The sequence below is a fragment of the Gorilla gorilla genome, chromosome 6, assembly GCF_029281585.2.
Source record: "Gorilla gorilla gorilla isolate KB3781 chromosome 6, NHGRI_mGorGor1-v2.1_pri, whole genome shotgun sequence".
Classification (NCBI taxonomy): domain Eukaryota; kingdom Metazoa; phylum Chordata; class Mammalia; order Primates; family Hominidae; genus Gorilla; species Gorilla gorilla.
Genome location: NC_073230.2, coordinates 20020915 through 20044921, shown reverse-complemented (window position 1 = coordinate 20044921; position 24007 = coordinate 20020915). Strand labels below are relative to the sequence as shown.

Below are 24007 nucleotides of genomic sequence, written 5' to 3'. Positions count from 1 at the left end.
TAATTACATTATCACTGGGAAGTGCCCTTCTGGTTAAGGGACCCTCGCGATCACCTACTCAAATATTTGCTTTTACAGACGAGAACCTCAGAGTACAGCAACTGGAATGAGAACTGAGGTCTCCTTTTTCTAATAAAAATGCCATTTTATTTTCAAAAGCTCTTACAAAGGGCTTTAGAGTGCAAGTGGTGGAGATGAAAGTTGAGATAGAAACTTATTGTGCATAAGGTTTGAGAGACTGAATGCTGCAATTGCTTTTGGAACTGTGTGGCTGTAGACAGTTATGCGCACGAGTTATTTATTTCTTTATTTATAGTGTAGGGGGTGGCGGCGGTAGGGGTGAATGAAAGGGTGGAACAGTATGTGTATTCTGCCTAGATCTGAGAGTCAGGACTTAAATCTGTTAGGAGAATGAATTAGCTATTGAAGTTGAAAAGGACTTTCCCATGAAATTTATTGTGAGATTCAGGGCAAAGGTACTGCCATTTAGGGTGTAGATGTCTATGTGTAATATTAAGAATTGTACTTTGGGCATTTATATTATCGTGATCTCAACTTTGCCCACAAGCTGGTATGATCCAAGACAGTTGGATTATGTATAAGTAGTAATAAAACTATAGATGCACACTCACTTAAAGAAACTGAGGCAGTTTATACTTTGGGGTCATTTTCTAAATAATGTATAACCTTAGTACATTTAATCTCTGTACTGTTGTTAAATTAATATTGCTTAAACAGAATTTTGTAACTCTATTTTCAGAATCTTTTGTGCCCTCCTCTATGCAGCTGGAATAAGCTCTTTTGGCTTCTGTCTACTGCTTTATCCCAAAATACTGCCCAAGTAGATGCAATAAAACAAAATGCTTCGTGGGGCATCAGACATGCTGAGAGTCTAATCCTGCCTTCACCATTTACTGACTTTGCAACCTTGAGCAAATTCCATAGACAAGCCTCATGCTAACTGAAGCAATGCAGGTCAGCTCATGACTCTGTTACAACGTTTGGCCCAGAAATGTTAGGAATGATAATTAGAATGTTGAGATGTATGGTGTGATGAAAATGATGATAATGAAAAGCAGGAAGAGGAGAGCCTTATAAGTTCTGTGCTTTCTTGCTTTCATTCCTTTTGCACATGGCTTTTCAGTGGAGGGAAATGCTCTTTATTTCTATTATAAAAACTTCACAAAGTTTTAAAGACACAACTTATATTCTACCTTCTAGGGTCTAGCAAAGGGTCTTGCAATAATGCTTCTTTGTCATGACAGTAATGATTAATAAGTATACCTGATATTAGAGGAGTGTCTTTTCCAGGAAGAAAACATAAGTCAGATATAATATACCATTGCCCATGCCGTTAAGATAATACTTGATATTTGTACTTGTGCTAATTGAAAAGTGTGAAATGGTATGGTGTGTGTATATACTTAGGTCAAAATATGTCTTTAAAATTCTTTAGGTGGCTGTTTAGATTCATCTAATGTCCATATTATATTCTAGAACCTTTTGTTGCTGAGGGAACCAGTTTCCCCCTCAAGCTATGTTTTCCCATGCACAGTTAGAGACAAAAATAATTAGCGGAAGCTCTGCTCAGAGAGAAGGGGAAATGTATTAAAAATTAGTCAATTTCTGTTCTATGGTAGGAAGAACTAAATCACTATTCTAAACCTATCAAAGAAAATAAAAACTTCGAAGTCTCACTTCATGCATCATTTAAATACTTGGCAATTACTCAGCTCACATAAACGTGGCCCCTTTCTGGTGTGTAGAAAAAGTGATTCTTTTCAATGACATGTACATATGATTTGATCTGAAAGCAATTCACTTTTCTTTAGACATCGATGTGTACATATGAAACTTACGGTGCCAAGGTCAATGATGAAGCAGTCACCCTTGTTGAAACTGTCCCAGCTAAGGGGAACTTCTGTGGCTCTCACCACTCTACGACCCTTCACATGTAGGAGCCTCTTGGCTGTCAGGTCGTTCATAAGAACATGATTTAATCCAGATGCCACGCCTCCAGCCTGATGAATGAGGGAAGACAGACACACAAAAAACAAAGAGAAAACTGATGAGGTGTCTGCCTAGACAAAGCGAAGCACAATAATACTGCTGGTGTTTGTGCCAAAACTGTACCTGTCAGGCCAAGTTAAAATAGCCACCTATTCCATAAAACAAGAGAGAACCCCTTGGTAATCAACAGATTGTGTTTATTTGGTCTCTTTATTCTTCCTGTTTTAACCATTCAATTGCCAACTGCAAGTATTTACTGAGAACCTTCAGTGTATAAAATGCTGCTGCAAAAACAAAAAGAAGAAGCCATAGCTCTTGCCCTTTGGACACTAATGATCCCCAAATCAACAATGAGCAAGAAGGCAAAGATTTCAGGGAAGAAGGTGACAGGTGGCTAGAGGAGGGTCAGAAGTAACACGTACAGATGACAGCAGCAAGAGAAGAAGGCACCCAAAAGTTCACACTGGTACAGGGTTGGGACAGAGATGGTTGTTGAGTGCTGACCAGGAATGGGTTGATCTTATGTATGGTCCTTGTTTTTACATTTAAAGTAATCAAATGTCTTCTTTACTTTCTGGTAAACAGGTCTTACTATTAATAAATATGCTAGGCCTGAGTGTTTTTACTGTAAGCTAGGAGAGATGCAATATCTTGACTGTACATCCCCAACCAAAAAAAATAAAATAAAATGAAATACAATCACCTGAATTAAAGAAAAATATTAACTGTATCAACTACATCTTCTTATATTATTTGCAATGATCTTTTACCTTTTCATTTTTTCTAATTAAATGATATGAACCATATCTTTATTTCTACTATTAATTATAATTAAATATGTGAATAACAAGCTACAGTATAAACAAAACTGTCATTGATAGATCAAAGACCTCTATAATAATGGTATGGAAAATTAGAGCTAATTTGTCATTAGCACATTCTTTTCCATTGACTTTAAATTTCCACTGTTCTCCAATAAAAGTTGCTATAGATTAAACGTTAATTTCAGGACAATTAAAACCTCAAATTAAAAAAATATATATAAAATGATTTCCCAGTCCATAATTTTACAACGACTGCTACATTTCTTGGTTGAATAAACTAAGTATTATATAATTAAATAAATACAAGTTTTCATCTATGTACTCCTGTTTTGAGACGGAGTTTCACTCATGTCTCCCAGGCTGGAGTGCAATGGCACGACCTCGGTTCACTGCAACCTCTGCCTCCTGGGTTCAAGCAATTCTCCTGCCTCAGCTTCCCTAGTAGCTAGGGTTACAGGCGCATGTCACCACGCCCAGTTAAATTTTGTATTTTTAGTAGAGGGGGTTTCACCATATTGGTCAGGCTGGTCTCAAACTTCTGACCTCAGGTGATCCGTCTGCTTTGGCCTCTCAAAGTGTTGGGATTACAGGAGTGAGCCACCACACTCGACTACAGTTACTTTATTAGTTAATCTATTCCTTAATACAACACCTGTATGAGGAAACTGTTATAATATTCATTGTTTGGGGAAACTGAGCACAGAAAGCTCACTATTTTCCCTAAAGCAAACAAGTCATATGTGGCAGAAATGGGTTCATAACTATGATGGTGTCACAGCACCTGCTTTTAGTAACTACAAGACTCAATTTATTTAAAATGTTGAGTTCACTGACATAAAGGAAGTTTCAGTATCATTTGTCATAAACTGTAGGAGCTCCAGTGAATCAAATAAAATGAGAGGTAATAGTTTTGTATTTAGGGTAGTTCATAGCCTAGAATAAAATAATCATTTCAAGAGACATAAGAGAACCTATAATGTATAAGTGTTTTGTTCTGATCTCAATAGTATCACAAAATATTCAACGAAGACTCTGAACAGGTAAAGGTATAAATAAACCTCGCCATCTTAGTAAGCGGACTTAGTATTGCAGTCAGAATTGTAGTGAAGCTCTAAGGTTTCAGGTCTTCACTAGGGTAGCATGCTCACAGGGCGGGGCAGTGGGGTGTGCAGAACACTTGCTGGAGCGTGTTTGATTTCGGAAATCTGTGATGTTTGTCTGGGGAGGGTATTCCTCACACTTTAACTGAACACGTGTGGAGGGGTGAGTGGCAGGAATGGTGAAGGGAGGGCCAGTCTGGAAAGCTAACTAGGATGACGCCAAAAAAAAAAAAAAACAAAAAAAAACAAAACCTGTCCTATACCGAAGGCTGCCTTAAAGGGATAGAACCATTTAACTATTTGTTCTTCTTTATTTTCAGAAGTAAAGCCAATTGATCAGCGTTTCAGACCAGTGTGCATAAATTGTGTATGTGCATGTGTGTAGTTTACCTGCAGAATTTTAAGCTCAAAATTTTCATCTGCATCCCTTCTAAGATCAAACCACACTATTTTGGAAATACATGTATAGTTCTTTACAGTTACTAAAATTATAATTATTATAAATACTGTATTAATATATTCCAGAACAACTGAGATTTTGAAGGCTTAGGTTACTTGCAGAAACTTCAGAGATTTTCAAAATTTAAAAAATGAAAACTTTTAAGACCCAAATTACCAAAATTTAAATGTTGAAATAGCTACAAAATATTAAAAAGGTATCTTGTGAAGACACAACTGAAAGCTCTTTTAAAAAATTAACCTGTCAAATTAAATTTTCACAATATTTCACATATTGTACCACACATTTCACAAACATTTACTGAACACCTACTTTGTATCCAGCAGGTACTGGCGATATATCCATGAAAAAAACAGATTAAAACAAAAGCAAATAAAACAAAAACCCCTGCCCTCAACGAACTGTCATTCTATGAAGACAGGAGGTATGGATGGACAAGAGGAGAAAGGGATTCATAATGGAAACTGAGGGAGCTGCTTACCTTGTATTTCAGACCGCCTTTGAAATAGCTGACAAAGTCATTAGACTCATATCCTTGAAGTTCTCTATTCTGCACTGGCTTGCCACCCAAATAGTCATCCATCTGAACAGTGAAGATGGCAGCAGCTGTGCTTTCATCCTGGGAACACTCCTTTCCTAAAACAGTGAACAACAGCACCTCAATTATTAAGCAAGAGAAAGGATTAAGGCAGAATTTCTGATATGAAAGAAGTCAGAAATTTTCATTTCAATTATGTATCAATACAACAGTCTTCTACAGAAAGATCTTTTAGCTAAAATACTGTATGTAATACATTATTTTGCTAATAATTAACAATTTTTTTAGTCTATTTTTTTTTTTTTTTGAGAGAGGGTGTTGCTCTGTTGCTAAGCCTGGAATGCAATGGCGTAATCATAGCTCACTGTAACCCCAAACTCTGGGGCTTAAGTGATCCTCCTACCTCAGTCTCACAAGCAGCTTGGACTACAGGTGCGTGCCACCATGCTTTGCTAATTCTCAAAAAAGTGTTTTGTAGGGAAAAGGTCTCCATATGTTGCCCAGGCTGGTCTCAAACTCCTGGCCTCAAGCAGTCCTCTGGCTTTGGCCTCCTAAATTGTTGGGGATTACAGGTATGGGCCACCGTGCCCGGCCTGTTTTTGTTTCTGCTTTTTCCAATTCCTTTAAAAATTTTAAAAAGAAACACTGTTGTGTGAAGTTGCTCAAGAAGATAAAACAATCTATTCCAATGAGATTTAAGTAAGCATTAATTTGGTAAGGTCAATAAGATCAGACTATGAAAACATTTGACAAGTGGTTTAGCCTTTATTAGGATAAATCTTTGGTTTTATGATATGTCAAGATGTTAACTGATGTTTGTGAGAAATATGAGCATCAGAGCCATAATTAAATAAGTGGTTTTTACAATGGGAAAATGAATATAATTTAATTTTACCCCTATTTTTTGGTCTTTTTCCCTACTTCACTATCTGACTGGTTCTGTTTGAATGAAATAATGATCTCTGGAGGAAAGGAAGAGCAAAGGAAGCAGCACGCTAACATTTATTAAGTGTTAATGTACTTGGTATTGTTCCAGGTATTTTACATACAACATACATTTAATTTTCACAATTGTAATACACATCACATCCAGGTAACTTCACTAAGGTCAAAACAATTCCTAAGAACCAGTGTCTGTAGTGTACATAAAGGTTACAGTACGGACAGTCAGGAGGAGGGGCACTCACATTTTATGGAAAACACTTCAAACTCTTTACTACATCCAAGCTGTAATAAAAATCTTAAATGACTCTAGAAATAATAATAGCCAACATTATACATTTATACTACCCCTATGTGCCAGACACTATGCCAATGTTTTACATGGATGATCTCATTTAATCTTCAAGCAACCTCATAAAGCAGAACCTATTTTCTACTAGATTGGAACAGAGAAAATGGAGGCTTAGAGAGGCTGGGTAACTTTTCTGAGGTCATAAAGCAACTTTTGGGAGAAAAAGACCAGATGTAGGTTTGTGTGACTCTGAAGCACAGGTTCTTAAAAACTCCAGTACACTTGTGGGTATTTTTTTTGTACTCAGGCTCTCATTAGCAGTACAATTTTATAGTGACAAGGTATGTTAATTTCTTCCATAGATAACTGACGCATAAAAGCTTAGAAGCTGTAATAATTTAATAGTTCACATGAACAACCCTAACTGAGAGTATTCACCAAAGTTGAAGAAGGGAAATCAGTCAGTTGTATTAAAGAAAGGATCAGATTTCCTTACAATTCCCCTCTTACTCTCAAATGAGACTCATATACCAAGTATCTTCTGAGGGGAAACAACAACAACAACAACAACAACAAAACAACTCAGTAGCTAGAAGATTACTTGACATGATAACAATTTTGTGAACTTGCTCTGGTCAAAGTTAAGTATTTGACACACCGGCAATTTTGCAATCTGAAAGGACTCTGGTGTCATTCTTCTGCTGATTTGGGATCCGAACCCTAACTGAGAATACCATAAAGATGTAGATGTAGATTTTTATGATGCCTTAAGAGAGATGCTTTAAGAGATAACTTGGAATCAAGGTTAACATCAAAGGTGTTAAAGATGACGTATTTGACATAAACGTCCTTACCTGACTACAAGTTGAAACCTGAATCTCTTTAGGTAGATGTAAAGGGAGAGGCATGAAGTTAATGAATGAACTGAAAGTAAGTTAATTAAATTATCCTATCATTTGCTGATGCTTATGTAATGTGGTTGGCCAGGGAATATCTGTATGAATAAAACAGGATGCCTGAATGAGGTTGACAGTCTTGATGAAACCAATGTCAGCCTTTGGATGCGAAAATTAGAATCAAATCCAGTTGTAGCATGATGGAATTCCAGAAAGTGTTTAGAAACTTATGAACTTTGTGTATAAAGTCTGCTTAAGAATCAGTTTAGTTTTCCCCTATGAATCTGCTTATGGTTTCCATTTGTTGTTTCCCTACACTGATTTTACCGGTGTCTTTTATGTTCTGTTATACTATGCTGTGCCGTGTTATTTTATATTATGTTAGACTTGTGTACATCCTACAAATTTCTATAAGTATTTTGTGGATGTAATGATTTTATAGATAAAAAGAGAGATTTAAAACTAGGTTAATCCAACAGCCATTCATGATAAAATAAAATAAGTCAAATTAGGAATAGAGAGGAACACCTTCAAACGATAATTAGAGTCAACAAAAAACACAGAGCTAACAATGCTGAACAGTAAAAGACTGAATGTTTTTCCCATAAAATCCAGAAAATGGGTGTGCACTCACACCACTCTTATTCAACATAGTACAGCAAGTTCTAACCACTGCAATAAAGTAAGAAAAAGAAAAAAAGGCATACAAATTGAATATGAAGAAATAAAAAGGTCTCTATTTAGAGACAACAATATTGTTTACATAGTGAACTCTAAGAGACCTATCCAAAAAAAAAAACTCTCCTAGAAATAAAAAGTACATTGAACAAATTAGCAGGATACAAGATTCATCAGTAACACAAAAAATCAGTCACATTTCTATATAGAAACAATGAACATGCTGCAACTGAAATTAAAGGCGCAATGCTATTGACAATCACTCCAAAGAAACTGAAATACTCAGGCATATGGTTTAAAAACATGTACAGGATCTGTATGCTGAAAATTACAAAATGGCATGCAAAATATCAAGGAAGACCTAAGTAAATGTAAACGCTTAGTGTTCATGTATTTTAAGACTCCACATAATAATGATGTCAATCCTTCACAAATTGATCTATAGGCCTAATGTTATTCTTATCAAAATCACAGTAAGGTTTATTATAGACATATACACGCTTATTGCAAAATTTATATAGTGAGGCGCAGGCCCTGGAATAGCCAAAATAATCTTGACAAACAAGCGTAAAGTGGGAGGCATCACTCTACCTGATACTAAGGTTTACTATATAGCTAATGCGATTAAAACAGATTGGTACTATTGAAGGATAGACACAGATCAATAGACCCAATTTCCCCCCAGTAGTGGCAACTTTGTAAAATTACAGTATGGCTTAATATATTAACATACAGTACAGTATAGCACTGAATACCACAACCAGGATATTGGCATTGATATATCCACCTATTTTATTCGTATTTTCTCAGTTTTACTTGTACTCGTGTGTTTGTGCATTTAGTTCCATAAAATTTTATCACATGTGAAAATTCATACATCTGCTATCGCAATCAAGATGCTGTACAGTTCCACCAAAAACGTCCTTCAAGTTGCCCTTTTATAATACACTCTTCTCCTGCCCACACCATCCCCTCTTCACCCTATCTGTAACCAACGGCAATGCCAAATCTAAAATTTTGTCATTTCAAAAATTTTATATAAATGGGATCATACAGTATAAAGCCTCTTAGGGTTTTTCACTCAGCATGATTCCCTGGAGCTTCATCCAAGTTGTTGTATGTATCAGTAGTTTGTTCCTTTTTATTGCTGAGAAGTATTAGTTGGTACAGATGTACAACTTGTTTAACCAGTCACCTGTTGAAAAGCACCTGGGCTGATTCTAGTGTTTGTTTATTCAAATAAAACTGCTGCGGACATTCAGGTACAGGTTTTCATGTGAATACAAAACTTCATTTTTCTGGAATAAATACCTATGAATGCAATTGCTGACTCATATGGTAGTAGTATATTTGGTTTTGTAAGAAACTACTAAACTCTTTTCCAGAGTGCTGTACCATTGCATGTACCCACCCCCATGCTCCAGCAATGTAAATGATCCAGTTTCTCAGCATCCTAGCCAGTCCTTCGTATAAGTTCTTTGTATCGTATATTGTAAACCAATCCTTTGGATTCCCAGGGCATTGCACAAGGCCTGGTATAGCCCACTTATAAATGTACACTGCTTTAAAATATATTTGTGTGAAGTTTAAAATTGGCAAAGAGAGTGAGGATAAGTGTTTGTAGCTTAGGTTAGGGATGTGACAGGGAGCAGTTTTACTATCTAGACCTACCCATTGATTTGGTGCTATAAGGAACTACAAACAGAAGGTGAACGGATGCATTTAAACTGCCAGGTGCAAAGCTGAAATGTTTTTAAAGAAAGGCTAATGCAATAACATTTAAGTTCTTTGCAATAAATTTTTACTTTCATTACCTTTAAGCATATGATGTTAATACATTTAAGCATGTAACGTTAATACAATAAAATAATCTGAGATATGCCAAGTGTTATGGAAACACTGAGGGAGAGACCAGGAAAGACGACTCTCCCCCTCTGTTCTCTCTTGTTCTAGGTCCAAATTCTTCCTGTTTCCCCTTTTCGCCTCCCATTTGGCCTGTTTCTTCATTTCTATGCTATGCACCTTTTTTCATCTCAGTTTAACTTTAGTTTCTCTTTCTTCCAGCTGATTTCCTTTAACCAAATGTTCTTTTCCCCTGGAAGTTCAGCTCTCTCTCCTGTGACTCTCTCATTCTGTCTCTCTGATGAATCCTCATGGATTCATCCTAATTTAGGTCTTAGACTACACTATTTTGGATGAAATTCTGTTTTCTTAGGGAACTGAAGTAGGAAGAGCTGTTGGGCAATCCCATCTGAAGGTCCTGTTGACTATTTTACTTGAAGTTTTTTTTCTCTCCATGATTCTCTCTTGACACAAAAACACTTCCAAGTACTCTCATTCTTTTTTTTTTTCTCTAAAGGCTTCTGTTTCCCAATAACCACAGACACTTTGTGCTTTCACAGTAATTATCACATTCTACCTGTGTTATATCAGTTTTTGCTTTGTTATATCACTTTTTGTCTTTCTGCACCTTTGAGGTGACGAACTTTTAGAGAAGTTTCATTAATTATTCATATCCACAAGTGCCTTGTACAGTACTGGCCATATTGAATAATTACTGAATGAATTTGCTTGTTATTAACATGTTATTGACTTCAGTTTTAGCATGTCTTTAAGATTATAAATGTTTCTGCCCAAACCATTTTCTATTATATTTTTGAAATTTATGGGCATCAAGTGGATAATTAAGTAGATAATTAAGTGAATAAGGTGAATCTGTAAACCCTACAAAATATAGTAGTTAAGAGGTCAACTTGGATAAAAATGTATAGAATTAAAGAATTGTGTTCAAATCTCCCTTGCGGTCATCTGACAAAGTCAAACTTAACTGCTGTCTACAGTAAGATATGGAATTATTTCACATTTTAATTTACTCAAATGGCAAATGTGGCATTTCAAACACTTTCATTCATACTAGATTTAAATTCTGCATGGAAAGTCCTCTGTAAGGACATCATTATTCTATCTGGCATCATTCATTCTTGAACATGGGTTATAAAAGTTTCAGCGTTTTCTGGCAGAAAATACAAATAGATGACTGTGTATTACAACATTATAATAGGAATAACAGCAATGCAACAAGAAGCCAAAATGTGTTCAGAACTCAGGCTGAGCCTTCTCCACCTCCTCAAGCTAACACAAATTTTTGACTCCAAATGTTATAATTAAAAGTCTTATCTTCATCTACGTATTTTTCATTTCTCATTTCTCAAATGCCTGTTCCAGGTGTTTGTCAATGTTTAGACAGTCACTACTCAATGTTTTCTACTATTTTGTTTCTTAAAATCTTCAAATGTTAGAAATTACAGTGTTGGCTTTCAGGGACTTAAAAATGTGTAAGTGTGTGTGGTTTTGTGTGTTTTCCTCCTAAGCTCAGGGATAAAACTAAACAAACACGAGTACTGGGCAGGCTAGCTAGTTTTAAAAGAAGGCAAAAAGGCTCAGAGAATCGGCATGTTGTTAGACAGGGTGTGCCCACTGGCACAAGACCTCCTGGGGAGAGGCTGGACATTCAGGATGTTTATGAGTAAAAGTAGAAGGTGGAAAAAGAACACACAAGGCCCAGTGTCCTGACAGCCTGGCACGAACGCAGCTCAAAATAATCACTACTGCTGAAGGAGCCGTTTCTGTTCCATCTTGTGTCCTTGCTAAAATAAATAATAAATAATAACAATAAAGCAGTCTACATAAATATATGAAATACCCATATAGAGCTATTTATTTGTATATAAAATATCTGTATTTTTTTCTTGCTTCTATCTGAGGACGCCAGCTTCCTAATGAAGTGGAGTTTTTGTCTACCAGACCCACAAGCAGCATGGTGCGGGTAGAATCCTGTTTTAAAGAAGCCCAGAACAATAATTCCCGCAATCATAGAGAAAATAAGCCAGTGCCCGAAAGCAACAAATAAAAATAATGTGTGAAGAAAAAGAGAAGGACTTCTTCCTAGCGGCGGCAGATGCCCCCAGACTTTATGACTTCCTCTCCATCCCGACAGAGAAAGCAGGACTGAGTTTGTCGGAAGGTGAGCGGGGCTTGGCCAGAGACGGTGTGCGCTGAGGCAGCGCCCCTGGACAAGAGTGGCGTTTGGATACCTGAAGGTAAAAGGGGAAGAAGCCAGTCACCAGCTCCAAAGTCCAGGAACTACACCTGGCAAAGGTCAAAGCCTGCGAGGTAAGTCAATTGCGGACAACGCCTGAGCCCCGCGTTTGCAGCCGGCGAGTTGACTTCGGTAGGGAGAAAGTGGCCGGCCCCAAAGGGCAGCCCCGTGGGGGCGCGAGTGGCGCGACAGGTCTCCAGCCTAGCTCAGTTTGCGGTCCCCTTTACTCCCACGCCTGCAAATCTCAGACCCCTACGTCCTCCCCTCGCCGGCCTTGGTGCGTCGGGGTCCCGCCGCCCGCCGTCCCTTACCGAGCCAGAAGTGCAGGCGGTAGGTGAAGCCTCGGCTCGTCTTGGCCGTGTGCAGCACCAGGTAGGCATCCCCGACGTAGAAGTCGCCGTGAGCGCTCTGGGGCACGGGCACCAGCTCCAGCTTCTCAATCCTCCAGACTTGCAGCCCCGCCTGCTTGCCCGCCCGGGCGAACTCTTCGTGGTATAGCTCCCGCGCCATGGCTCCTGCACGCGTTGCTCCGCGGGGCGCGGGATATCGCTGATCTTGGAGTTGGACTAAACCGAGAGCAGCAGGAGGAACCTTATTCGCCGCCACTTTATAGGGTTTGCCATCCGGGGAGGCGGCGCCCTGAAACGGGAGGGGCTAAGTGCCCAGGCGCGAGTTGACGGAGGAGGCGATCGCTTCCCACGGGGAGCGCAGCGCTGGCTTCCAAGCTCCCACGCCCTGCCCCAGGCCAGGAGCGGAATCGGCGTCCCAGAAGTCTTGAGATTCAGAGGGAGTTTATAGTAACTCGTGCCAATGCCTCCTCCAAGGAAAGACATTTTCTCTAGCAATAGACGAAGAACATTAACGATTAAAACTTTGTGCATACCCATCACCACCATCCTGCATATTTCCCCTTCTCTCGCTGATCCTGTTATTTCTGGATCTCAGTTGTGCCTGGCAGGAGGGGTGAGGTGAGGAAAGAGCGCGCCAGCCCTGCAGAGTTGAGTCAGCGTTTACTCGGGTGGAGCAATACCTGTTCTTTCTGGCCCTCTAGAATAATTCTTAGAACAAGGCTTCCTCTGCTAATAGCAACACCTGCCGTTAGGCAGCAGAGGAGTGTGCCACATTAGCACGCTGGAATAATTTTAATACATCCTTCTTTAAAAAATGGGCTTTTTGAGTAACAAGCATCCTAATGATCAATTCTGTCATTTCATTGGGCAATCTCTGCATTCCTGATGACCAAAGTTTCTGTCTCGATCTTCCAGTTTTAAAATACCATGAAAAACAGCATGTCAGATTTCTTGGACAGGAAGAAAACCTGGAAGAATGGCAGTCTTACCCCAGGTGACAGAGCTCTGTAAATCTCAGAATTCAGGAGCTGTGGTTGAGCTCTCTTAACACCTGCTTCCTTTGGCCAAGAAAGATGAAAACAACAACAACAAAAACCCAGCAGCCGCCCTCTTGAGATGTTCTCTGCAGGGCTGTTTGTGGCTGTAATTTTATGCTTGGCCGGACTTCTGGGTTACCTGTTACCTAGTTCCAGGTGATAATTTTCTTTGTTTTACCTACAGGTTTTGCTTTTGCAGCATAGCTAAAACACTATGGAATACAGATGGAAATTTTACTCTTGATTTGGCATTCATTTAACAAGCTGGTATAGCAAAGGATTCTGTTACTGAAAAAGGCAAATCACTCAGGATGTATAGAGTAAGAAAGCTGAATTTCATGCATGTAAAATTGTTTTCATTCAATTTCTCAAATTACATGAATCCCTGGAAGGTCAATAATAATGCAAAATTAGCTTTTTTTCCTTAATTAAATTATGTTTTTAATAGGTTATTACATGACCATGGTAAAAAAATTAAAAGTACAAAATGTGTGCAATAAAAAATTATCTCCATTTCACCCTGCCACCCAGTTGCTTTCCCCAAAGGCAATTACATTACCAGTTTCTTATGTATTTTTCCAGACACTCAAATTTTGTCAACAAGAATATAGGTAATGTAGTTATTTTAAATTTTTAACAGAAAATGTAACATATAACCTTTTCGAATCCCCCCCCCGTGTGTGTGTGTGTGTGTGTGTGTGTGTGTCTATCAACACACAGTACTCATAGAGCTACCGGTTTTTACTGACCATATGGTATTCCACTTTATAAACATACTAATTTATTTTGTCTACCTCAGTTCATAGTGTAGGGGCCAAGGGAAAACTTCCCCTCTACCCTCTGAAGTTTCACTGAAAAATCAAGTCACAAAAGGCAGATTAACAGGACAAATGGCATACAAATTTATCAGCGGGCATGGGGGAGAATCACAGAGTGATTGGCCAATATCCCAATGAGGTACAGAGGATTGTACCTCCTTATTAGAGAAAAGGCAGATGGGTGATGTATGGGTGATTTGGGGGGTTAGAAAATGATTTTTAGGGGAATTCAATGGGTTTGAAGAACATACAGTGGCCTGAGACAAAGTATGTTAAGCCTTGCAGAGCTCTCCTTTTGTGTTGACAGACTTCAGTCTTTCTTTCTGCAATATGAGTTCAGTTTGTGGAAAGTCAGGGAAGAGACCAGAGGTAACTGTTTTCTTCTTTGGCAAGTTGAGACTTTAGGCAGATATGGGAACTTCAGAGAACACCTTCATTCTGTGCTTTGGGAAAGAGAGGATTGGTGAAGGAAGGTCAAAGAAAACTTAAGCCTTCTTCATTTCAGCATGTCAAAGTGTCACATTTTGTGGTATTGGTTTCTGAGCCCCAACATTAGGCATTTAAATTTTGTGTATATTTTGCCAATATAGTGTTACAAATAGCATATTGAACATACTTTATTATGCATTCGCAGTATTATAATTGAGATAAAACCCTGGAAATATAATTGGTTGGGATTAAATAGCTTTTATGTAGTGATGATAATTATGAAACCAATTACTACCACTTACTGATCTTTGACAATAATAGGCTATAGTACACATTACCTTGATTCAATTCCTGCTTTCATCCTTAGTTCTGAGACTTTCAGGAAGTTACTTAACTACACACAGCCAGCCTCATGTTCCGCATCTCTAAAATGGGAAAATAATAATATTTGCCTTATAAGATTATTTGGTTTAAATGAGTTGACACATATAAGGTATTTGTGTCTGTTACACAGAAAACACTCAATAATTAGGAATGATTTTTATGTGGTGGTGAGCTTCCTTTTGCTCCTTTAGATATCTTCTCTATCCTGCACCCTTCCATCTTCCCTTGAGGTTGATCTACAAGAGCTAAATCAAGTGGACTCTGATGTCCTCTGGCTTGAGGCTTGGTCGGAGACCAGAGGGAGAAAAGAGAGTGAGGCTGGAGTATTTATTTCCTTGGCTCCTTCTGCAAAAAGTCACTGTTCTTTTAAAGGCAAATAACTGTGTCTGACTTTTTGTCTCCCGTTGGGTTATAGTAACTCTCCCATGTTTTATTCCTTTTATTTTCTCTGCCTCTGTTCTTGTGTATATAGCTTCCTAAAAATCTCCTGGAATTTTCCTATTTTGCATGCATGCTCTGTTATAAGTTGAGATCCTGATGGATAAATTTTATTAGCTACATTCTTTTTTTGTCTCCTGACCAAAACAGTGAGAGGTGGATATGAAGCCTCATTTTATTGATGAGGGAACTGAAGCTTTGGAGTTTGCCGTAGGTCAGTCACCCAGCTGATGAATAGCCAAAGGGAATTCAAGTTCTCTCTCTCATTCAAAAGCACTTGCTCTTTCCAAAAACGTATTCTTTCATTCTAAATTATTTGGCCAGGTGTTTTTCCCTGAAGCATACTTTATAATTTTATTTTCTTCAAGGTTGTATCTAGAGAAGCTTCTGATCTAGTATGTCCCATGCAGCACTAAGAAACTTAGTTTTAACTTTGAGCCATTAGGTCTCAGTTTCCTTATCTGTAGACTGAAATCATGTGTTCTCTTCCTCCTGACGAAAAAAAATATAAGAACTGGTGCTCCAGACTTAAGATAATTTAAAAACCAGAGGTGTCTCAAGTTCAGTTTCAATTTCAGTGATCATTCCTTTCTTGGAGAAATAAAAAGAAGCTTTGGCATAGATGAAAGTGAAATTCCCTCTAGGTTAGGCCAGAGCTAGTGTGAGGCAAGTAAGACAGATGCCTAGGATGCAAAAGTTAAAGAGGCACAAAAAACAACAACAACAAAGTAGCATTCAAGATAAATACTATTTTAAGGTGATATTTTAAAGCTCAAAATTAATGCAAAATATCATGATATAACATTTCAAATAGAGACAGGATTGTTAATAGTGCTGTACAGGCTGAGACAAAGGAAAAGTACTGATCCTTCCACTACTTAAAACTTTGGGCTGGGCGCGGTGGCTCACCTGTAATCCCAGTACTTTGGGAGGCCGAGGTGGGCGGATCACGAGGTCAGAAGACCGAGACCATCCTGATTAACACGGTGAAGCCCCGTCTCTACTAAAAATACAAAAAATTAGCTAGTTGTGGTGGCAGGCGCCTGTAGTCCCAGCTACTCGGGAGGCTGAGGCAGGAGAATGGTATGAACCCAGGAGACAGAGCTTGCAGTGAGCCGAGATCGCGCCACTGCACTCCAGCCTGGGAGACAGAGTGAGACGCTGTCTCAAAAAACAAAACAAAACAAAACAAAACAAAATAAACAAAAAAACCACTTTGATAGTTAATAGTTTTGGCATTTTGATATTTAAAAAAGTGCTGCATTGAAATACCATTTTATATACTAAAATACTTGATTTTTTTTTCTTTTTTTTCGTCCTATTAATTTTGTGCATGAGGCAAGTGCCTCACTCTTCTGACCCTAGTCCTCTCCTGGCTAAGTGAGCTCCAGATCTAAACTTCCAACTCCCTGATAGATATAGCTACCTGATTGGTCCTGCTGAGGTCAGGTTCAACATACTCACAACAATCTTACCGTTTTATCCAAACATACTTCTATTTTTTTCTAATTTCACTAACAGCATCATTTAATTTTGACCTAACACTCTCCATCTCCATATTCAATCAACAACCCAGTCCATCCCTAGTAGCCTACTCTCTTGCTCCTCCTCTGATCTTCAGTAGAGACATGCAGTGAAAGTTAAGCGGCCTAACTTAAAATATGGCTTTGACCTAGGCTGAATCCTTGTTCTCCCCCATTTCAGCTCACTGAGCTGGGGCAAGTTACTAAACATTTTGTGTCTCAGTTTTCTCATCTGTGGAATGGGGATACTGACAGAAATTTCCTTGTAGAATTGTCATGAGGATTAAATGGATAAATACATATAAACCTGGAAAAGTACCTGGTACATAGTAAGTGGCAGTAAACTCCACTGAGACTAACAAGTGATTAATTCATTTCTCCAAATTCAATCTTCAACGAATAACGTTTCCAGAGTCCAGATAAGGACTGCCCATTTTCTACACAAAAAAATGGTCTCCAAAACCAAGTGCCAATTTCCTTTCCAGGCCTTTATTTTCTCTTCCTCTCTCATACCCTAGTTTCCTAAAAGTAAATAATTTCCTTCCATTTGTGTTATTGCCCTTCTTCCATATCTGTCTGTTAAAGTTCCTAATTCTTTAAAGTCTGCTTCCTTAGGGTCATGATTCCCCCGGATCCATTAAACTCCAGCATCCTCTGTGCTCCCAGCACTCCAGATCTGCTTACATCATAGCGCTCCCACACTCTGAAGTGTGTTTTCTCTCTCAAGTTTGAAGGTTCACTTAGAGATTCATGTCTCGTTATTTGATTCCCTGGCTTTATGGTAATACATGCTGACTAGATATGATTGAATTGTTTGTTTTACATTAAATTACATTTATATTTTCATCAATTTACAAACCTCAGTCCAAGAAGAAACACCCAATGTGAATAAGTCTTTACCAAGAGTCAGGATGTTTGAGGTTTGGGGCCATGTGATTGGACTCAAGGTAAGTGTTCTAGAATATTAATACCTAGAGGGGAATGTTGCATACATTATTCTTCTGAATAAAAAACAATGTTAAATAATATAATTGATGTATTGTGCAATTCACTAAAATGGGTTGGGAAAAATGAATCAGCTTCAAGCGATCTTCATTCCTCAGGGATAGAATCTCAGAGTTGAAAGACATTTTATTTATGTCATTGCACCGTGATCCCAGAATTGTTGAAACTAAACATACGAGAGACAGGGACTGCACTTTTTTTCCCCCCAGGAGAGGTAAATGCTTTGAATGTGCTATTTATCTGCTTTCTTTTTTTTATGTAAATAATGAAATAATGTAATTAAAAATACATTTCTTTTACTGGTAGTCTTGCTAAATTGTAATAACTTAACGTTTGTTTTACCAAATTATTTGAGGGTATAAGCATGGAACCTGGAATCAGGGGACCTGAGCATTGTGAGGATTAAAAGAGATTATGTATGTCAAAGCCCTAAGCACACAATCAACAAAGTCAGTTGATAATCAGCAAGCACCCTTTTTCCCAGTACCTATCAAAGCTTCACTTAGAAGTGAAAATACATTCCAGGGAAGTGTATTTCTATCCTTTCGGCTCATTCTAAACAAACTAGAGCTTTAAAAAAAAAGCACTCTTTTTTTTTTTTTTTTTTTTTTTTTTTTTGAGACGGAGTCTCACTCTGTCACCCAGGCTGGAGTGCAGTGGCGCGATCTCTGCTCACTGCAAGCTCCGCCTCCCAGGTTCACGCCATTCTCCTGCCTCAGCCTCCCGAGTAGCTGGGACTACAGGCGCCCGCCACCATGCCCGGCTAATTTTTTGTATTTTTTAGTGGAGATGGGGTTTCACCATGTTAGCCAGGATGGTCTTGATCTCCTGACTTTGTGATTTGCCTGCCTTGGCCTCCCGAAGTGCTGGGATTACAGGTGTGAGCCACCGCGCCCGGCCCAAAAAAGCATTCATTTTATAAAAAGCTTCAATCAGAATTTTGGACCTTCCCTTTCATAAGTCAATTATTTTTAAACTACACATAACACTATAACTATAAAGTAATACTGAGCCATGAACTATCATAGTCCAAGGTTCAGTACTAAAGTGAAGGTTTTATTGCTGTTGAATGTCTGCTGGTGTGATATATGGTCCATTTTTGTAAACCTACTTACTACAGCAGGTCATAGTTGGTTGATTTGACATTTCTTCTGAATACTGTCATGTAGTATTTTATTATGTAAGCAATTTCTAACCCATGTTTGATTATTTACAGAAGACATTATCATTACTTTAGAATTTTATACATTGAAGAATGCTTATGACCAAAAGAAAGGTTGAGGATGAAAGTTTCATGAAAATTTATGATTTAAATGTGTTTTTTCCTTTAAAATTATATTTGTATAAATGGAGATCATATCGTCTAAAATATAATAAAATTGAGGCTAATGGTGTTGAAGCCTGTGTCATCTTTTTTGCTTGATTTTTCTAAATGTCTCTATTTTACTAATAATCACAATTAACAATTTATTCTGTTTTGCTTGCTTATTTGTAGCCCTGACATTACCACTTTGTGAGAAATAACTTCAGATTTTCAAGGACTAAGTCAACAATACTTGAATGCTAGAACTGTGTAACCATAGAAAATGATGGAAATCAGGTATGATCAGAGTATCATTTTGTTGTAAAGATACTTACAAAAATAAGGTTAATTAATTCATTTAAACCAAATAGAAGGTTGTTTTTAAAAGTTAAAGCTTGAAGATTTTTTTCTGCTAGCCAGAAATAACTTACTTTAGCCAATTCTCTTTTTATCACAACCTCCCTTTATATGAGTTGAAATTATGCAATTTGACTGTAACTCCTTTTACTCTTGGTATTTTGAGGCTTCCTTGAAATCACAGGCTTCTATGGAGTAAGCAAACTGACTGAAAGGATTTCCGAAGACACTTTATTTTACATACTTCAGAGAACAGTGTCTTTTGAGGCTGGCAAAGGGAGCCTCATCAACTCTGTATCTACCCAGTTCCTCTCCTGAAATGACAGAATTTTAAAATGAACAGCTTAACAAGTATTCCCTGGACAGCTGGTACTCACGCTTCTAGCTGAGGCCTACTAAAGAAAGATGGAGAGCAATTTGCTTCACCCAGGAAGTCTTAGGGCATTGGGATACTTGGGGCAGTAAAGATGAGGGAGAATTCTTTTTGTTTTCCCACCATTTGTTTATCTCAGTACCTACATGGCATTTTTTTCTGATTGCTGTGGTTACACATGTTTACTGAAGACAATTTTGAAAATACCAATTACAAATGAGATTAAAATTATCCCTAATCATACAACCTAGGGATATGCTCTGATAACGTTTTACACAAAATTAAGATGATGATATAATACGGTACATTTCCATTTATAATTTGTTTAGGACTCATACTACACAGATCTTTTCTTTGAGTGGTTGGGGTTAAAAGCAGCATTCCCAAAAGTTCCATCCTTCCATTTGGGAAACCCTGACTTGTTAGGCACAGAAATATTCCATGTCATTTTAGCATCACTCAGTTGTATAATTTTGACATTTATTTTTATGTGAAAATTATAGAACAATTACACTCATCCATAATCATGTCTTTCTTGCTCGCTCTCTATTTTAGCAAGTATTATGTTATTTAAGAAGTTCAGTGCCCTTGGCCCGGCGCTGTGGCTCACACTTGTAATCCCAGCACTTTGGGAGACCAAGGCGGGCAGATCACGGGGTCAGGAGATCAAGATTATCCTGGCCGACACGGTGAAACCCCGTCTCTACTAAAAATACAAAAAATTAGCCGGGCGTGGTGGTGAGCGCCTGTAGTCTCAGCTACTCAGGAGGCTGAGGCAGGAGAATGGCTTTAACCCGGGAGGCAGAGCTTGCAGTGAGCCAAGATCGCGCCACTGCACTCTAGCCTGGGCGACAGAGCAAGACTCCATCTCAAAAAAAAAAAAAAAAAATAGAAGTCAGTGCCCATCATTGACTCATAAAATGTCATCTTTTGGAGGTTACAGCATTTTAACAATTTGATATCCCTTTCAAATTGCTGAGTTGATAGACATGCCTATGCATTATCTTTCTGTCTGTCTGCCTATCTCTGTTCCTCTATTCAACCATTTCTGTTCCTCCATCCATTTCCCTCTGTATTAGTGGTTAAGAGCACAGGCTCTGGAACTAGCTGTCCTGAGTTGAGTTTCCTGTTCTGCGAGTTCTAGCAATGCTGTGGCAAGTTACTTTGCACCTCTATTTTGTGATCTCTAAAATGGGAGTACTATGTGATAGGATTGTTATGAAGGTGAAATGAGTTAACACAAATAAAGTTCTTGAAATAGTTCTTACCAGCTAGTAAAATGCTCAGTAAAGGCACATTACAGTTATTCATACATAAACACACATACACATCTACCCACAGGTACTTCAGCCAAAATGTAATGCATATCAGCATCCAGCTACCTTTCATTTAAACAAAATCTTATTAATAGATTATGAACATTCTTTCAGGTAAGTATGTATGGATTTATCTCATTAAAAATAATGGCTTTGCATTCCATTGCATTAAGTAATATGCAATTTCCTTATTTTGGTACTTTTAGATGCTTTACATGCATAAATTCAAATAATACATTAATAACCTTCCGTACATCTTTCTTTGTGTACACATGTTACTATTTCTGTAAGATAGATTTCTAAAAGTGGAATTTCTAGGCCAAATGATTTACACGTTATTTGTTTGTTTGTTTTTTTGTTTTTTTGAGACGGAGTCTTGCTCTGTCACCCAGACTGAGGTGCAGTGGCACGATCTCGGCTCACTGCAACCTCCGCCTCCCAGGTTCAGGCGATTCTCCTGCCTTAGCTTTCTGAATAGCTGGGACTACAGGTGCGTGCCACCAATCCTGGCTTATTTATGTATTTATTTATGTATTTATGTATTTATTTATTTTGAGATGGAGTCTCGCTCTGTCACCCAGGCTAGAACGCAGTGGCGTGATCTCGGCTCACTGCAAGCTCCGCCTCCCGGGTTAATGCCGTTGTCCTGCCTCAGCCTCCTGAGTAGCTGGGACTACAGGCGCTCGCCACCACGCCCGGCTACTTTTTTGTATTTTTAGTAGAGATGGGGCTTCTCCGTGTTAGCCAGGATGGTCTGGATCTCCTGACCTCGTGATCTGCCCACCTCGGCCTCCCAAAGTGCTGGGATTACAGGAGTGAGCCACTGCGCCTGGCCTTGCCTGGCTAATTTTTTGTATTTTTAGTAGAGACTGGGTTTCGCCAGTTTTACACATTTTTTTTTAAAGGTTTAAGGATATCACCAAATTATATTTTCTAAGTCAGTGGACAAAGATGACCATTTCCCTTATCTTAGTACTAAATTCTAACAATATTTCATTAAAAATTCATTTCCAGTCTAATGCATGAAAATTATATCTCATTTTCTTAAAGTTGTATTTCTGTGTTATTAGTGAAATTTAGCATTTTTCTATATATTTGTTACTATTTTTATTTCTTCTGGAAATTTCTTACTATATTATTTGAACATATATCAACTGAACTCATATTTTGTGTTAGTTTGTGTGTTAAGTATGCTAATTTTTCCTCTTAGATGGGTTGCAAACATACCATTTATTTTCCTTCTTTGTTTTCTCCTTAGGAAAGCTTTCCTAACGTGATGTTAAATAACATTCTCATATACTCTATTGCAATAATTTTGAAACTTTGTATTTTTTCCTTAGATCTTTACTTCATCTGAAATATATATTTGTGTTATAACATAATTTAAAGATATAATTTTAATCTAAATTTATAACCACATTTCTTAACAAGATTTGTTAAATCATGTATATGTACTGATTTGAAAGATATTTATCAAATGTAAAATTTTTGTTTCTTAATCTTCTATTTAATCTACTAACTTATTTATTCATTTATCTGTAGAATGCGCTTTTATATCACACTAATTATTTGTTTCCCTTTAATCTCTGCTATGGCAGGTCTTCACTGCTTTTTTTCTGTCTTAGCAATGCTTAACATATTTTTCCACATAAAATTAAAAATCAATTGAACATTGTGTTTTAGCACTAATTTAATCTACTCTTCTGGGAACATCGTATAATTTTAGCATTTGATCATATCTTGGCTTATAGTGGTCAATAATATTTCAGAATCTTTTAAAGTTCTTATTTCTAGACTTTTCATAAGTAAATATAAGACATTTTTGTTATAATCTAAGCAAGTAAATGTCAATAAATTTGAAATTGAAGAAAAATGAATATAGTTCTAGAAAATGTAAAAATGCCAACATTAATGCAGTAAGAAATATAAAATCTTAAATACATGTTAAATTAACAACATTGTTTTAAAAGCAAAAACTTCCCTCCTACAAAATACAAGGCCCAAAAAGTTTTACATGTGATTCACCTTTACTTCCTATTGTACACTAGTTGATGTAGAAAACATAATTAAAGAAAAGCAGCTAAAATCATTTTGATGAGGCTATTATAGCTACACAACCCAATAAAGGTATTCTAGAAAATATAATTATGGTTCAATTTCATTTATGAATATCAATGCCAATGTCATAAATAAAATTTTCTCCAACCAAGTAAAAAATGTGTTTTTTTAAAAGAAAAAACAGTAGGATTATCCTACTAAAGTAAAAAGTAATAAAAGTCTTCTTTTTCAATATTCTTAGAAGGTTACATAGAGGGGAACTTTATTAATGTAATGGCATAATAATAAATTGCATTAATAACATTAAATAAAAAACTTTAGAAGGATTTCATCTATGGTTGGCAAAAATGATAGAAAAAAACATTAAGAAATCCACTATCTCACTACTGTTCAAGAGGATACAGAAGTCTTTGACAATGCAAAGACTGGAAAAAGACACACAAGATATTAAGAATTGCTAGGAAAAATAAAAACTCAATATTTGTAGATGATAATCGTGTAAATAAAAGGTCTAAGAAAAGGTACTGACAAATGAAGAGACTTCACAAGAAACTATAGGGATTATCAAATGATTCGAATAATGTAAAATGAAATGTAATAATGTAAAATATAAAAAATGAAATAGAAATTCAAAAGAATCAAAATCTATAAAATTGAATGTCTTTATGAGTTCATAGTAGAAAGGGCTTTCTTAAACAAAATCCCCAAACAGCATAAAGTACAAAGGGAAGAATGGATAACTTTAACTACATCAAACTAAAGATGTAACTTCAAAAT

At 37.3% G+C, this 24007-nt stretch overlaps 2 protein-coding genes across 2 annotated transcripts in view; both read right to left on the bottom strand.

Annotated features, from left to right (window-relative positions):
* Positions 1-12685, bottom strand: part of SCIN (scinderin) — an 86202-nt gene extending 73517 nt beyond the window's left edge. Inside the window, exons 1-3 of the mRNA XM_004045116.5 lie at positions 12151-12685; positions 4876-5030; positions 1860-2021 (exon numbers count right to left, since the gene is read on the bottom strand). Of these exons, the coding sequence (XP_004045164.4) occupies positions 1860-2021; positions 4876-5030; positions 12151-12349 (516 nt within the window). The 5' untranslated portion in view covers positions 12350-12685. The remainder of the gene's footprint in view (positions 1-1859; positions 2022-4875; positions 5031-12150) is intronic.
* A 1042-nt stretch (positions 12686-13727) lies between these two features.
* The window catches only part of C6H7orf78 (chromosome 6 C7orf78 homolog), a 78418-nt gene continuing 68138 nt past the window's right edge, over positions 13728-24007 (bottom strand). The window contains exons 9-10 of the mRNA XM_055392162.2: positions 14812-14898; positions 13728-14482 (exon numbers count right to left, since the gene is read on the bottom strand). The gene's annotated coding sequence lies outside the window, so the exon portion shown is untranslated. The remainder of the gene's footprint in view (positions 14483-14811; positions 14899-24007) is intronic.